This window comes from Schistocerca nitens, chromosome 6 (assembly GCF_023898315.1).
Source record: "Schistocerca nitens isolate TAMUIC-IGC-003100 chromosome 6, iqSchNite1.1, whole genome shotgun sequence".
In the NCBI taxonomy this organism is placed as follows: domain Eukaryota; kingdom Metazoa; phylum Arthropoda; class Insecta; order Orthoptera; family Acrididae; genus Schistocerca; species Schistocerca nitens.
In genome coordinates this window covers 621,743,668-621,759,839 of record NC_064619.1, presented here as the reverse complement: position 1 = coordinate 621,759,839, position 16,172 = coordinate 621,743,668, and the positions used below count along the sequence as shown (strand labels likewise).

Here is a 16,172-nt window from a genome sequence, read left to right as displayed (position 1 = left end):
TGCAACTGTACCTTACCCTGTATACTTGTGTTGACCTGAGCTGATAAAATAGGAGGGGGAAAATACTGGATACAGTTTGTGTTCATACTTGTAGCTGTCTTAAAATTTAAAGCTTTGTACTCTGCATATGGTACTTTATTTCTTAGGTTGTTTGGAACATTTGGTACAATGTATGCTCTTTGATCTGTATGTTTGAAATTTACTTATTCCACATAGTGTGTGTTTAACATATGAAGCAAGTGCTGTGTCCATCATTGCGAAAGAACTAACATGAAGGACTCTGGTAATGCTGTAGCTCATTTCTTGAGCTCTAGTAAGTGGTGTATCAATTTTAGCTGAACTAGACAAGTCAGGAGTAAGTGTCAGCAAATCGTAACATTATGCCACTTAGAACTTCAGACTGGTGTGCAGTTAGTATTAGCTGACATAACTGTAGACAGACTCAAACTGATAACTTTTGATAGGTATGTGCACAATATACTGTAACCTTTTTTCAAAAGTTAGTTTCTGTTGTCAAAAACACCTTGTAATACTATCACAAATACTATGGCGTGTGCTCTTGTGTTGTCCTGCATTAAGTAACCATAGGCCTTTTTACTAGTTGTTAGTTCTCAGAAAACAAGGTTGCAGTACATTGGTCATACAGGGGTCAGAAATTATGGTTGGTGGAAGAAGATTGGCACAGTTATTCACGTTTCAGTATTTGCACACTACACTTTCGCTTTCACATCATGTAGTGATTCTTGATTTAACTAATGAGGATTTTCAGAACAATGTTAATTGCCTTTGATTTAATGTATCCTGATAAATGCAGCCATGCTAGGAAGAAAAATAATAAATAAATTTGAATCAACATTTCGAAAATGCACAAGCAGCAATAGCCACTTGCAGCACATATATGAGCAACAGTACCAGAGTTGGTTAGTCAGTGTATTGCTGCTACTTTGTAAGGTTTTATTTTACACACAGCTCTGTGAGCAAATGTTACTGACATGAATAACACCCCAAGTCTTCTCCCCTGCATTCTTTTTAATACAAGCAATTACCAGCAGATGAATAATGAATACTGCATAGACATACTTAAAGATCCACAAATTCCACTAACTTTTCAGTGTTTGCTTTTTGTAGTTTTAACAAATCCTCACACTTGTACCAAAACTAGAAAATAATAAGATTGAAGCTTAGCTGTAAGCCACGCATTTGTTGGTTTTGCGTTTTCTATTCTGCAGTTCTCAGTATCTTAGTAAAAGTAATAAGATAGTGTTGTACAATGGTAAATTTAGAAATAAGCTTTGTTGGTTTCATAATGTAAACACATTTGATTATTCTTGGGATTTTGAATAGAGATCGAATAGTTAATGTATCAGAGCATATGCTGCTGCGTACATGTAGTTAATTCTTTAGAGTGTATGTGGTTTTCTTGTTTCTTCACCTCCTTTCTTGGCTCTGAGGCAGCTGTCGTATTATTTAGTCTGCTTCTGAAGTGAGAAAAAGTAATTCGATATAAGGTATCTTTTGGTTACGACTGAAGCATTCAATCTTCACAACCATGTACTCATGGTAAAATGTGGCTTGATAATAAAGAAACAATAGTTTGGCGACTTCACGACTATTGCTTATGAGTTTTTACTTTATTATTTTTGTATCAGGGCCCATGTAAGGAAGAGGTGGGGCCGAAAATTATGGGAATCTGTATTACTCACTCTTTGTGGCAGTCTCATGTGTTACTACAATCTACTTCAGCATCCATTTGTGTTAAAATTGCCTACTGACCTCTTCACAAATTTCTTCACTCTTTAAAGACTTCCCAGTGCCTTTCTACATTATTGGCTCATATACGCCCAATTTGTGCCTTATTTGTTCCACTATCCAGCTTCTGTCCTCCCACCCCCAAATACTCCATTCTTCATGTCACCTCCTCCTACTTTCCAAGAAGCATAATCATAGATGAAAGGAAGATACTAAGCTGATGCAGCTTTGTAAGTCTAAACTCCCTAAACTGTACAACATTCCTTTTATTCTCAGAGCTTGAAAGCTGTCGAAGGTTCTTAAAACAAAATAAACTTTGTTGTGATCCACACATTGTTTTCCTTTGAGGTGGCATTCACACTAGTGTAATACATATTTGACACAGCGATTAATAAACACATGTATATTACAATCCGATCACATTCAGCAAAGTTAAAAGTGAGAAAACTTGTTAGCAAGAAGATTTGACATGCAAGTAAAGCATTTATGTGATGTTCAAAATTTAGTAAATCGTCTTAACACAAATTGCCTCAGTCAGTTGGAATATTGATTATGTGCATAAATTAGGAAGATAGATTCAAAAAATCTTTCATGAGAATAGGTTCAAAGAAACAGAGAAAACATAAAATATTTCCAGCTATTCTGTAGAGGCAAGTCCCCCAAATGTCTGCAGATTTGAGTGTGCACAGATGTAACGTATATTCAATTGCAGCACTTATAGAAATATGGCATTTTGAAGCATCATAAAAGACATCTTATTGATGTGCTTAGGAAGGCTGTTGTAAGTATCTTAATCTTCAGTTTAACGATTATTTTTATAAAAGTACATAAAGGCCGATTAGACCCGTATTAAGTTGCCTTCTAAAGGTAAAGATATATTCAAATTTGTTACAAACTAACCATATCATTGTTGGTTTAACGGCCATGTTATCTGTAACAGCGCAACAACAGTAGTTACAAGTTAAGAAGAACATTCTATTTTCTGGATGAACTGCACCTTCACATATGGATAGCCACATATGCATGGTAAAAATTTAAGGATTTGATAGAATTATTTTTATTTAATAAAATTGCAGCCAAATAGCCATATACAGTTACTTTGCTTAACAATTTACATTTTCATTTATCGATTTCACTCTTTTTACTGCACAGTTCTATGTGATATTGTAGACAGGGTTCATTACACAGTTCACATACACATGTTGTGGTTGGGTCGTGATAAGTTTTGTTTTTGAAAATTAGATGATGAAAGCCGTGAATAGAGTCTAGTTACGACATGTCGCAGCTCGAAGTTTGGTGCTGTCCATGAGCGGTTCGTCATTGCTTCGGTGCCATATTTTTTCTCGTTTGTCCTCCATGATCCTTGTTGCTTTCTGGAAGCCCTGGGGTGTGGCATCATATATCGAAGTTAGAGGTCTTCAATTACGAATGTCTCTCTCGCTAGCAGGTACACTAGTCTAGACCTTGTTGTCTTTGAGAGACCTAGTGCTTTAGATAAGTCGATTTTACCTTATCTAGTGTTTCTAGATTTTTTTCTGTCAGTTGGTCCCATACATCTCCATCCCATAGGCCAGGATTGGCAAGATTTTTGCGTTGAATAATTTCATGTCTATCTCTAGACTGAGTAGGCGGATGTTTTTGATGTCCTGTATTGCTTGGGCTGCAGATTCTGTTGTATGCTTTGTGAAGCATTTGGCTGTTGGTTGCAATGTCGCCCTTAGGTATTTAAAGACTGATGAGATTTTTATTTTTTGTCCTCTGATGTTGATTTCTGCATTCTTGGGTGTTCTGCCTCCTTTTTCTGAAAATTACCATTTCTGTCTTTGTTATGTTTATGTGTAGTTTGTGCTCACTGCACCATTTGTCTATTTTCTCAGTGATTTTCTGCACCTTCTGTACGTCTGTTGAACCTACAGCTATGTCGTCAGTGTATGCATATACATATACATCATCTTCATTTTCTCCAATTCGGAGTACTTCTTCAGTGGAAAGAATGTACAGCAAAGGGCTCATTGGGTCACCCTGTAAGACTCCGTTCGATTGCAGAATGAGGATTTGATATTATAAGACTTGCAATGCACACATGATTAAAAGATGTTCAGATTGTACTAAAGGCCAGAAATTGCAACACCCTGCCCCCTTCCTCCTCCAGACGGCAAAAGTATTGTGGAGTTTTAGTTCACTGCAGTCACTTGGGATACTGAAACAGATACAGTTATTAGTACATGAAAGTATTCTAACAACAGCATGTGAAACAATGGTCCAAAGTAGATTGCCTCCAGGGGAAGAGAAATAAAGTATGTATGATGAAATTAACCACATTACAGCACAGAGGGAATGCTTAAGAGAAAAGGTTATATGGTACAAATGTTATTTACAGTGCTTGTCCCACTTTGTTATCCAGTGTAGAAAGCAGTCTGTCCACTGGTGATGAAATGTTAGTTGCCAGTTGGGGCAGGACTGTGATACAAGATGTTCAGTAGAGGACTGCACAGCTTTTCTATTTGAGTGTGATGGATTTTATGTGTAATTCGACAAAGTGGACTTGATGCATAATTCAATAAAGCATGGGAAATGTCACTGTAACAGCTCCTGAATTTCTTCAGTTGTTTTGCTTCAATAGCAGGTGTGATGGGGCTCATTAGGATTCTCTCTGGAAATGTCAGAGATGAACTATTGAACAGTATGCCTGAATGGTAAAACACGTATTTTCTGATAGAGCATATACAATGGTAGAACATTTAAGCTGTGTAACAACTCACGAGGTATACAGCTTTCAGTATGTAAAACTCAATGCAGAAGAAAGTATTTAAACACGTTCTGCAAATGGGAAACAAATTTTCACTTGTCTGTGGAATGTAGAAATATCCATGTCTTGCCCTAATTAACAGTAGGTCAAATAAAAACCTAAACATTTCCACTAACCTGTTATTCTGAAGACAGCATCAGTACTGTCAGAGAAATAATTACGTATCCCCTCCCCTATCACTATAACAACACTGCCCCCTAATCTATGTAATTGGATAAGAAAGAAAATATGTGGTCAACACATTGACTCCTGCATACTTAGCGATGGATATTTCACACCAGGCATAAGGTATGAAGTTCCTGTTGTGGTCACAGGTGACCACACAGCAGTAAGTGTTTTAACCACTTTATTGTGACCTTGAAAAGAAGTACATTAGCATTACATCACCACCTGATGCTGGAGAGCCATAATACATACTTTCCTGTGCAGATACCACACAGCAAGTGTGTTCAACATTCTTAAGAATTCTATGCCATTTGGACTTTGGAAGTATTTAGCCAACAACAGTTCAAATCTGCACTGCTTGTGGAGTCATTTTTCTATGTTGTGGTCTTCAGTCCAGAGACTGGTTTGATGCAGCTCTCCATGCTACTCTCTCCTGTGCAAGCTTCTTCATCTCCCAGTACCTACTGCAACCTACATCCTGAATCTGCTTAGTGTATTCATCTCTTGTTCTCCTTCTGCGGTTTTTACCCTCCAATCCCTTGATGCCTCAGAACATGTCCTACCAACCAATCCCTTCTTCTAGTCAAGTTGTGCCATAAATTTCTCTTCTCCCCAATTCTATTCAGTACCCCCTCATTAGTTATGTGATCTACCCATCTAATCTTCAGCATTCTTCTGTTGCACTACATTTTGAAAGCTTCTATTCTCTTCTTGTCTAAACTATTTATCGTACATGTCTCACTTCCACACATGGCTACACTCCATACAAATACTTTCAGAAACGACTTCCTGACACTTAAATCTATACTCAATATTAACAAATTTCTCTTCTTCAGAAGCTCTTTCCTTGCCATTGCTAGTCTACATTTTATATCCTCCGTACTTCGGCCATCATCAGTTATTTTGCTCCCCAAATAGCAAAAGTCATGTACTACTTTCAGTGTCTCATTTCCTTAATCTAATTCCCTCAGCATCACCCCATTTAATTCAACTACATTCCATTATCATTGTTTTGCTTTTGTTAATGTTCATCTTATATCCTCCTTTCAAGACACTGTCCATTTCGTTCAATTGCTCTTCCAGGTCCTTTGCTGTCTGTGACAGAATTACAATATCATCAGCAAACCACAAAGTTTTTATTTCTGCTTTATGGACTTTAATTCTTACTCCAAATTTTTCTTTTGTTTCCTCTATATTAAGCTGATAACTCCTTCCAAATCTATTCCTTTCCATGTTCAACACAAGTCAGAATAAAGTATGCAGTATTCCTTTTACCCGTGTTACAATACTATCTGGTTCCAGGTAAGTTAGAATAACTACAAAATTGAGCTGCTTTACCTGGTTTTTATTTGCGGGTTAAAGGCGAGATTTCAAACTAGTTTCCCCTATAAAAAATTGCAGGACAATCGCATGACAGCATCTAAATTGTAGCTCAATGTATATGGCTTTAAGATATTTGCTTTGAACGCAGAAATATTTTCAAAGACTTATTGGCAATAGCCACACAAGTACACACACAGAGGCAACAAAAGTCATGGGTTACCTCCTAATATCGTGTGTGACTTCCTTGTGCCCAGTCTAGTGCAGTAACTTGATGTGGCACAGACTCAACAAGTCATTGGAAGTCCCTTGCAGAAATATTTTATTTGCAAAATTGTTGCCAGTGCAAGATGTTGTGCACAAACTGACTTCTCGATTACATCACATAAATTTTTGATGTGAATCATGTCGCGCAATCTAGATGGCCAAATCATTTGCTCAAATTGCCTAGTATGTTCTTCAATCTAATTGTGGCCCAGCGGCAGTGCACACAGTCATCCATAAAAATGGCTGCAAATGGTCTGCAGTTAGCCTAACAACCATTTTCTTTCAGTCAATGTAAACATGGTCCACGCGATTATGGAGCCAACATCAGCTTACACAGTGCCTTGTTGTCAACTTGGATTCACAGTTTCTGTGCTGCACTCAGAACCCTACCATCAGTTCTTACCAACCGAAACTGGGACCCATCTGTCCAGGCCAAGGTTGTCTAGGGTCTGACTGATATGGTCCTGACCCCTAGAGAGGTACTGCAGGCGATGTAAAATGTCAGCTGCCGTAGCCATTAATGCCAAATTTCACCACACTCTCTTAACAGATACATTTGTCGGACGTCCCACATTGATTTCTGCGGTTATTTCATGCAGCACTGCTTGTCCATTAGCATGGACAATTCTACACAAACGCCGCTGCTCTTGGGAGAAAAGTTGAGACCGCCACTGTGTTGTCCACAGTGAGAGGTACTGCCTTAAATTTGGTGGTCTCGGCACACTCTTTACACTTGGATCTCAGAATATTGAAGTCCCTAATGATTTCGAAAATAGAATGTCCCAAGAAGGTAGCTTCAACTTCTATTCCACATTCAAAGTCTGTTAATTCCTGTCGTGCAGCCGTAATTAAATCGGAAACCTTTTCACATTATCACCCGAGTACACGTGGCAGCTCTGCCAATGCAGTAGCCTTTTATACATAGTGTACACAATACTACCACCATCTGTATATGTGCATATTGCTATCCCACACCACAACTTTTGTCACCTCAGTGTAATATTTTCATATTGAGTTTACAGTGTGACAAATACAGAGTTTGTCATCACCTTGCTTGGCTGATGCACATTCCTTATATAAAACTGTGTTGGTAGTTTCTGTGGTTTTGAAAGATGGGTAAAGATACTTTCAAGATCATCATCAGCAGTGCTGCACCCCTTTTGGCACTACAAATTCCCCTCAATAGATATGTCTTTGCTAAAGTTACTCACATGGATATTTTTCTCTCGTTGCAATGTAGAAATGGGCAGTTTAGTTCATCTTTGGAAGATAGTTAAATGAGGAATGGTTCTTTTTGGGATGCTTTTATTGTTACTTGTTCATCAATTCTTCTTTTACCTAATAATGTGATACAGTATGGATTTTAAAAAGTCAGAATATAAAATTAGAAGTCCTGTACTCAATAACATGAAAATACCAAGAATCTGCAGGGATAACTCACTTTAGTTTTTCTGTGAATAATGGGTAGTTTTCAGATTTTATAACAAATGGTTCTCAAGTACACTTATACATTTTGCCTTGCTTTCGGCCAAATGACCTGTTTTAGTTGCGCGCGTACGCACGCGCCCACACACACACTAACTCATGGCCACTGTTGCTTTAGAAGAAAGCCTTTTGTCAGAGAGCTCAGATGCATAGCTGTTTTTGTTGTACCTGTCTACAGCTCGGTGCCTCCTTAATATGGTGAATAGCATCTATCTTTTTCATGATATTAGATTGAAAGCTCTTTCTTTGAAGGCAGAATGTACAAGTGTTCCGAGAACGATTTATTGTGAGATCTGAAAGCTCTCTACCATTCACCCCAAAACTACGATGAGTTACCCTGCAGATTCTGGGTACGGTCATGTTATTGGGCTGTCCCTCTTTGATTTTCTTCACACTAATAGGATATGAAACTCAATATACAGGGTGTCTTACATAAGTTGTCAGGCACATTTTCTGTAGTGTTGCAACAAATATTTGGAACTTCATTTTTACATTATGAAGCTGGAGTCAGCCCAAATAAATGGTGCTCATCAAGTCTTTCATGTGATGCACAGTGTCAGTGGAAAGCAGAATTTTATGTGCCCATTCGAAAGAGTGGTCCTAGATTAGTCTAGTCTGATATTCATTTCATTGATATATAAGGGACAAGAACAACCAGTACCCCAGCAGACGGCACTGCCCTGGACCGCATTGTTTTACTGTCCCTGTTAATATATACTGATTTGTGCAGTTGATGAGTCATAGGAGATACACCTTTGTGTGTGTGTGTGTGTGTGTGAGAGAGAGAGAGAGAGAGAGAGAAAATCAATCATCTTTGAAGATTCCCTGAATGCAAAATATTTTCACCTCATCAACATAGCCGGAGGTAGATGATCACATGAGAACGTGAGTATTCACAATAAATTAAAATTTGGTACAAAAACATAAAATACTGTTTTTTTTAGTAATACTGATGAAACGATATAATTCAATACCTGTTAATAACTATAGAATTTAAAGAAGTTGCTACCAGCAAGGTCTAAAATAGCGAATTAACTTTTACCAAAATTTCTGCACTACAGTGTGTTAACTGTAAGACGGCAAAGTTGGTTGGCGAGGGGCGAGGAGCTGGGGGGGGGGGGGGGGGGAGGAGACAAGGCACGCCTACCAGTTGCAGTGCTGGCACTACAAATTGTGTGTCATGCTTACACGAAAGCAGACGAAAGGCTTGGAAGTAAAACTCGCTTTAAATGTTGTTCATAAACGAAACTGAAATCGTCATGTACATTAAAATCTATATATATATATATATAATAGAGGGAAACATTATATGTCTGCTTGTGTCTGTATGTGTGGATGGATATGTGTGTGTGTGCGAGTGTATCCTTACCCTCTCCCTTAAAACCCACATCCTTTCATCTTTCCCTCTCCTTCCCTCTTTCCTGATGAGGCAACCGTTGGTTGCGAAAGCTAGAATTTTGTGTGTATGTTTGTGTGTCTATCGACCTGCCAGCGCCTTCGTTCGGTAAGTCACAAAAAAATAAATAAATATATATATATATATATATATATATATATATATATATATATATATATATATATTATGTTTGTCTGTATTTTGCGAGCATCGCTACGTAATACTGGTTTCCTTCTAACCGTAGGCCTACCGGTAGGGGTTGTTGGCGACTCCCGAGATAGGCCAGCAACTGCCTCTTCACTCATTTTGATAATGTTTTGCACAATAGAAACACGCAAAACAGTACAGCGCAAAACAATAACGAAGTAGACGACAATAGCTACCTTGTACAACATAGTCAGCTACGTAATGTTGGCAGCAGTCGAAACCGCGTGCCAATCGAAGCTTCCCGACTTCTACCGATTCAGGACTAGGGAGAGGTCTGCCATCTAAAAGTTTACACACTTGACTACCAGTGATGAAGTTGATGGAATGAAATTGTTTTATATAACACAGCTCCATAATCTTCAAATGAGAATTTTACAAGTTATAAAAGCCATGTATGCTAAACAGCATTCCCAAAGAACGAAAAAGGATTTCGAGAAACTGAAAAAAAAAAGTACGAACACAATAAATGAAAGGAACTACAACTGACTGAAGACCGGTGCAGCTGGAACAAGTGACCACCTGGGTGGCAGTGGTTGTTATGAGGATGGGGAAGGGAGGTGACCGACCTAAGGAGACCAAGGCCGGGTTGGGGAACTGAAATGAGTCTGGGGTGGAAATTAGGAACGGATGAACAGATACAAGACCAAACGGAAAGGAATAAAGAACTACTGTTCCTTAATCCTTCCTTTCGGTTTGCTGAACCATTCCTTCGTGATCGACCCACGTATGTTGCTACGCTAGAGAACTGTGCATCTCACTGTGGTCCTGATGTTCCATTACTATATACATTGTGTAATTCTAAGTGGCAAATCATGCCTTTGTTGTCACCCCCCCCCCTCTCTCTCTCTCTCTCTCTCTCTCTCTCTCTCTCTCTCTCTCTCTCTCTCTCTCTCATAGCCTGTACCTTTTGTAGAATATTGCAACAGTCATCATCTCCCTATCCTGTGAAACATAACACACACCATTATTTTTGTATTCATATATCCACGACATTACTTACGATGGGATAAATGGAACAGATGAAAGATCAGACCATTTAGAATAAAACAAGCAAAAATATCTTGAAACTACAAAATTCAGTTCAGCGGAAAAAGCTATTCAGTCCACAACAGTGAATCAAATTTAATTTAGTTGCACATGTGAGATATTAAGTGTCTCATACAAGAAAAATACCATTTTTATGTTAACCATATGTGCACTTTTTGAAACAATTTTGTTATTACATGAGTGCCTACACTTGTAACTACATTACAAGAATTTTCACAAACATTTAGTCACTTATTATAATGTACAACCAACATCTGAATGCCATTGTCATAAAAGTCTGCTGCCTGATATACCAAATGGCTGTTTACAGTAATAATCATAGTACTAACCACCTGAATACTTTTTAAGTGCAGGTACATGTGGTTATTACTAGGTGGAGAGTTACATGGAGGGTAATCAAGATGTCCCCAGCTATATGAGGACCCCGCCAGTCAGGAAACCCCACCCAACACACAGTGCACATAATTTTTTACGCAACTTTCTGCAGTCATGTGGAATGCCTCTAACTTAAAGCACTGTTCGTTTGTATCAGGCACACCATAAGCTACCCATGTTTATTTCTAGTGACAATTTGGCTGAAAAATTAGTGACTGTATCATTAAAAACTCAAAACACTGATTATTTTATTGGTTTTAGTACTTCAGTCAGCATTTGCAGTATCCTGTCTCAGTACAACTTCTGCTAGTACTGTACGAGTTTCGTAAACATTTCTTCAAGCCAGAGGGAATTCATTAGATAAGGCCAAAATTGTTAAGTGTCTGTTTTCTTATTAAACTTTTTCATCAGCTTTCTTCAATGATGACAGACAATTGCCCACTTCACTGACATTAGGACAACCATCTTTAATTGCACATAACCCATTTTCTTGCCATTCCATTGTTTGTAGTGTTTCCTCCATAAACTTCACCACCAAACTGCCAATGAACTTCAATTGCTTTTATACACCAAAAACAAATCACAGTGCATATTTCCAACAAAGCAGGATTTTCAGACTTTTTTTTTAAATAAGCACAAACAAATGTAAACACAGTTGAATTCTTCCATTATGGCATATGTGGGTAGCCAATATATACAGTACTCAGTATGGATTGCTGATAGTACCTGCTGTATTTAAAAATTACATGCCTCATATTAGCTCCTTGTACACTGATGAGCCAAAACATTATGACCACCTGCTTAATAGCTTATTTGTCTATCTTTGGAATGAAATACATCACTGATTCTGCATATAAGGGATTCAACAGTTTGTTGGTAGATTTGAGAAGGTATGTGGCATTAGATGTCTACGCACAGGTAATGTAATTCATGTAAATAACGGGCAGCTGCTGACTTAGCATACACGGGGATGACACCCAATAGCAACCCAGATGGGTTCCATAGGATTTACATCAGGCGAACTTGGCCACCGAGACAGCAATGTCAGTTCACTAAAATGCTCTTCAAACCACTGAAGCATGATTCTGGTTCCAAGACATGGACAATTATACACAAAAGAAGAAGGAAGAGTGGTTTTAATCTCCCATCGACACCAAGGTCATTAAAGACTGGGCACAAGCTCGGGTTGTGTCAAGGATGGGAAAGGAAAACAACTGCGCCCTATCAAAGGAACCATCTCAGCATTCACTTGAACCGATTTTGGGAAATCATAGAATACCTAAATCTGGATGATCGGACATAGGTTTGAATCATCGTCGTCCTGAATGCGAGTCTAGTGTGCTAATCACTGCACCACGCTGATAGGTGTGGACAATTATAGCGCTGAAAGATGACATCGCCATCAGGGAAGACTCAAGTATGAAGGGAAACAAGTGGTTTGCAGCTGTCAGCATGTCTTTGATTACTAGCACAGGTCCCATACAAGCACAGAAGAATGTCTCTCACAGCATGATACTTTTCCCATCAGCCTGCATCCATGGTACACTGCACATTTCGAGCCGCCGTTCACCTCAATGACCTCATTTGTGGAGATGACAATCGACCTAGTGTAGCAAAAATGAGAATCACCCGAGGAGACAATACTTTTCCACTGATCGACAGTTGAATCCCAATGGTTCTGTGCCCACTGCAATCTTACTGACAACGTTGTTGGGTCAACTGGTGAACACGTAGGGGTAATTTGCTGCAGATCTCCATGTTGCACACTGTACAATGAACAGTGTGCTCTGAAACACTTGTGTGTGCACCAGCATTTTACTCTTTCCATAGAGATGCCACAAATCACCGTCTATCCTACTTTACAGAGCAGACAAGCCTCCGAACCCTGTGTTCTGTGAAGAGTTTTGACGTCTAACCATTTAGCGCCTAGTGGTAGTTTCACCACCCTCCTACCTCTTTCCATAGATGCTCATAACAGTAGCACATGAACATTTGACCAGTTTCGCCATTTTTGAGATACTCATTCACAGGCTCTGAGTAATAATCATCTGCCCTTTGTCAAAGTTGCATATGTCAATGGATTTCCCCATTTGCAGCCCATATCTTAGCTAGGGTGATCCCACATCTGTGTCTGCTCCACTTCAATACTTCCGCTACCACATCACGTCCCCGCAATGCCACCAGGCAGCATCCAACGTCACGGTGGTCAGTGGTCATAATGTTTTGGCTTATCAGTGTATCATGCAATACTGTCATTTCCTGTATTTTCTCTGCACTCTCATTCTCAAACCACCCGTTCAGCACACACAATACATTGTCAAATGGGGCATAATTGGTTAATACAGTGGAATGGAGGGAGCAGCATTTGAATCTGTCCAGTAATATGGATTTATTTGGCCATGGTTTACCTAAACAGATAAAGGTGATTACTGGGATGGATCCTTTGGAAGAGGTACTGACAACATGCAGTCCTCATCCTTGCCCTAGCCAAGCTTTTGCTGTCTCAGGTTCTCATAACCACTTTCAAACCTAATCCTCCTTCCTTCTTACGATGAACTTATACAGAATGACACTCATTTGGGATAAAAAAAACCATTTTGGCCAGAATAAGCTTAAAATATTAAAGAACATAAACAATAAAATAACTTCATCTTGGAACTTTTCTCCCACCATTCTTTTCTTAACAAAGATAGCAGTAACTAATTTATTTCAGCACCAAGTACAAAACAATGTACAAAAATATATCATCACTTGAACAGTCGTACTTCTGGTATGGATGTTCTTTAAAAGTAGAGAAAATGTTTAAAAAACTTCTATTACACAATACTCGGTTCAAGTGGTCACTGCATTTGATTAAGTACGTGATAAAATGGGTTTCTTCCACTGTTCACTACACATGAAATAAATACACAACAAATTTCATTAATTTAATATACAAAAACTTCAACAAGACATTTACTTAAAACTGCCACTTGGGCTATCACTTGAAAAATAACTGTAAAAAGTGTACAAAACAAAATGTCTGATTTTCTCCTCATGAGATGAATAAAAACACCTTCTAAATGGTGCTGTGTGCAGCACAGGTTTTTATGTGTAGCAGCACATTTTATCATCAATTTGGTTGCTGAACTTCATAAAATTCACTCCTGAAAATGAAAATACATTTGGATGAAAGTCAATTTTGTAAATATTAAATTATTGTGCAACATAACATTGATAAGAAATGTGATGGACTGTAACTATGATAATCCAATTACCTCATTCCGCCTTCGTTGGAACAATGTAATATTCTCACTTGTCACTGTTTTTATGTATTGGTCTTTAAGTTTAGTTAAACTTTCAAATGCTTCTTGAAGTCTTTGATTTCCATCCATTTCTAACAAAAGCACATCTATCAGATGAATAGGAACATATGTTGGAAATGGGGCATCACGAAGTGTGTGCTTCATGCCAAATCTGTGGTGGCTGACACCCATAGCTGTCTGCAAATATTTTTCAGCCAAAGCAGCAGCATTCTCAAACTGACCATAACGTAAAAGTAGTCGAAGGTATTCCGTGGGGTTATACTGACAGTAGTAATCCTGAATCCAGTGAGGTATTTGCATATCAAGTAGAAATAATCTTTCAGCAATAGCCTGAAAATAAAATTATCAACTTAAAAAGCACACAGAGAGAATAACATGGGTCAAGAAAGAGAAATGGAAAAATAATCACTCAGCTACTTAAAAATTACAAAGTTGGACGAACATTTCACAAAGAGAGCAAAGACATAAAAGTTACTCAGCGGTATCATTTCTTTATTAAATGGTTGTAATTACTAGATAAAATTCTCCCGTTCTTGGGGCCTGAGTAATCTCCCTTTTTATCGTCCACAATCCAATTCTTTTCCCTCCCTAACAAAGGGACTAATGTTCAAAAGCCAAGATACTGTCAGACTTTTATGCAACAATCAGCAGTGCTACATATTTCACCTCCTGAAGGTAAGTACTAACCAGCCATCCCATCTCATTGTGACATATTGATTAATTAAGGGAAAATTATACTGCTGAATAATTTTGTACAGTGGAAGAATTTGGGGTGTCAGTTGACACGATTTGTGTGGTAATACACTACTGTCGGTTTGTGTGACCAGCTCTGTCTTCAATAAATCTAACCATCCAGAGATTTTAATCTCAACGCAAAGTATCAAAAAACAATCAGAGCCAACTTATAAGAAAGATGCCAGGGCTTGTTCAGTTGTTTTTCTTTTGGTGACCATGTCACAACAATGCTGGTTTCTAACTGTTAATTTAAGTTTCCCCTAATTTTAATTAAACTGCCACCAACTGAGTAAGGAAAATGATAACAGAAGAGAGTTAAAGCTGTTATATCTGTTTTAGCTGCAAAAATGAGCACCTACTTAATACATCATATGATTCTGGAGGTTAAAAACAGTACTCCAAACAGAAATAATTTAAAATGTCACTTTGGTGTTTAGTAGAGGTTATATCGCAATATGCCTAATTCTGGATCCTGGCCTTAACATTATTATAATGGAAAACCTCAAAGAAAATACACATACTTTTTCATCACAACTGCAAGTATTTTAAAAACTCAAGGAAGTACTCAGTTTGTTAATTAGACTAGGGCAAAGTGAAAACTTCACTCTGACAGTAAAAATCATTATTTTCATATGTTGTAGGTCAATACATTTTGTTCATGTTTTTCCACTGAGACGATCCAAACCTGTAATTTTTTTGTTGCTAAACATGAAGGAGCAGACTTACAAACAATCTTGACTAAACTTTAGAGGAATCCCTTTTGGCAATAAACTGCCCTAAACAAAGACTTATTTTTGCACTGATTATCAATTTGAAAGCAACACAACCCTTCCGTTACAAAAGGCCATACGACAGACTAAACTGATATTTACATTATGTGATTGCACAACATTAGTCAAACATAACTACAAAATTGTGACCTGTGTTTTCACCATACCATCATATGTAGGTTGTTATAAAAGTGTTCCATGCTTTGAGAAGTGGTAGTATGGACAAAATTTTTTTAAAAAAAGTCTTAAAAAGTGGACTCTAAAATGCATACCTTAAGAGCTTTGAGCACTACTTCATCTTCACTACTGTGAAACACATCTCTTCTACTGAACAAGCACTCATAGCTCTTACTATATGCATTTTAGCGCCCATGTTTACTGCACATGCCACCTCTTCAAATACGGAATACTTTTTAACAGCCTGTTTTTTTTTTTTTTTTTTTTTTTAATATATTAAAGGAAAGCGCTGGATGGAAAATTTACAATTCCCAAGATGCATCACATAATGGAACTGATCAAAAGCAAACCTTTCACTATGTATA

At 38.0% G+C, this 16,172-nt stretch overlaps 1 protein-coding gene across 1 annotated transcript in view; it reads right to left on the bottom strand.

Moving 5' to 3' along the window:
• Nucleotides 1–10,584: 10,584 nt before the first annotated feature.
• Nucleotides 10,585–16,172, bottom strand: part of LOC126262344 (nuclear pore complex protein Nup160 homolog) — an 82,756-nt gene continuing 77,168 nt past the window's right edge. Inside the window, exons 4-5 of the mRNA XM_049958914.1 lie at nucleotides 14,078–14,455; nucleotides 10,585–13,966 (exon numbers count right to left, since the gene is read on the bottom strand). Of these exons, the coding sequence (XP_049814871.1) occupies nucleotides 13,961–13,966; nucleotides 14,078–14,455 (384 nt within the window). The 3' untranslated portion in view covers nucleotides 10,585–13,960. The remainder of the gene's footprint in view (nucleotides 13,967–14,077; nucleotides 14,456–16,172) is intronic.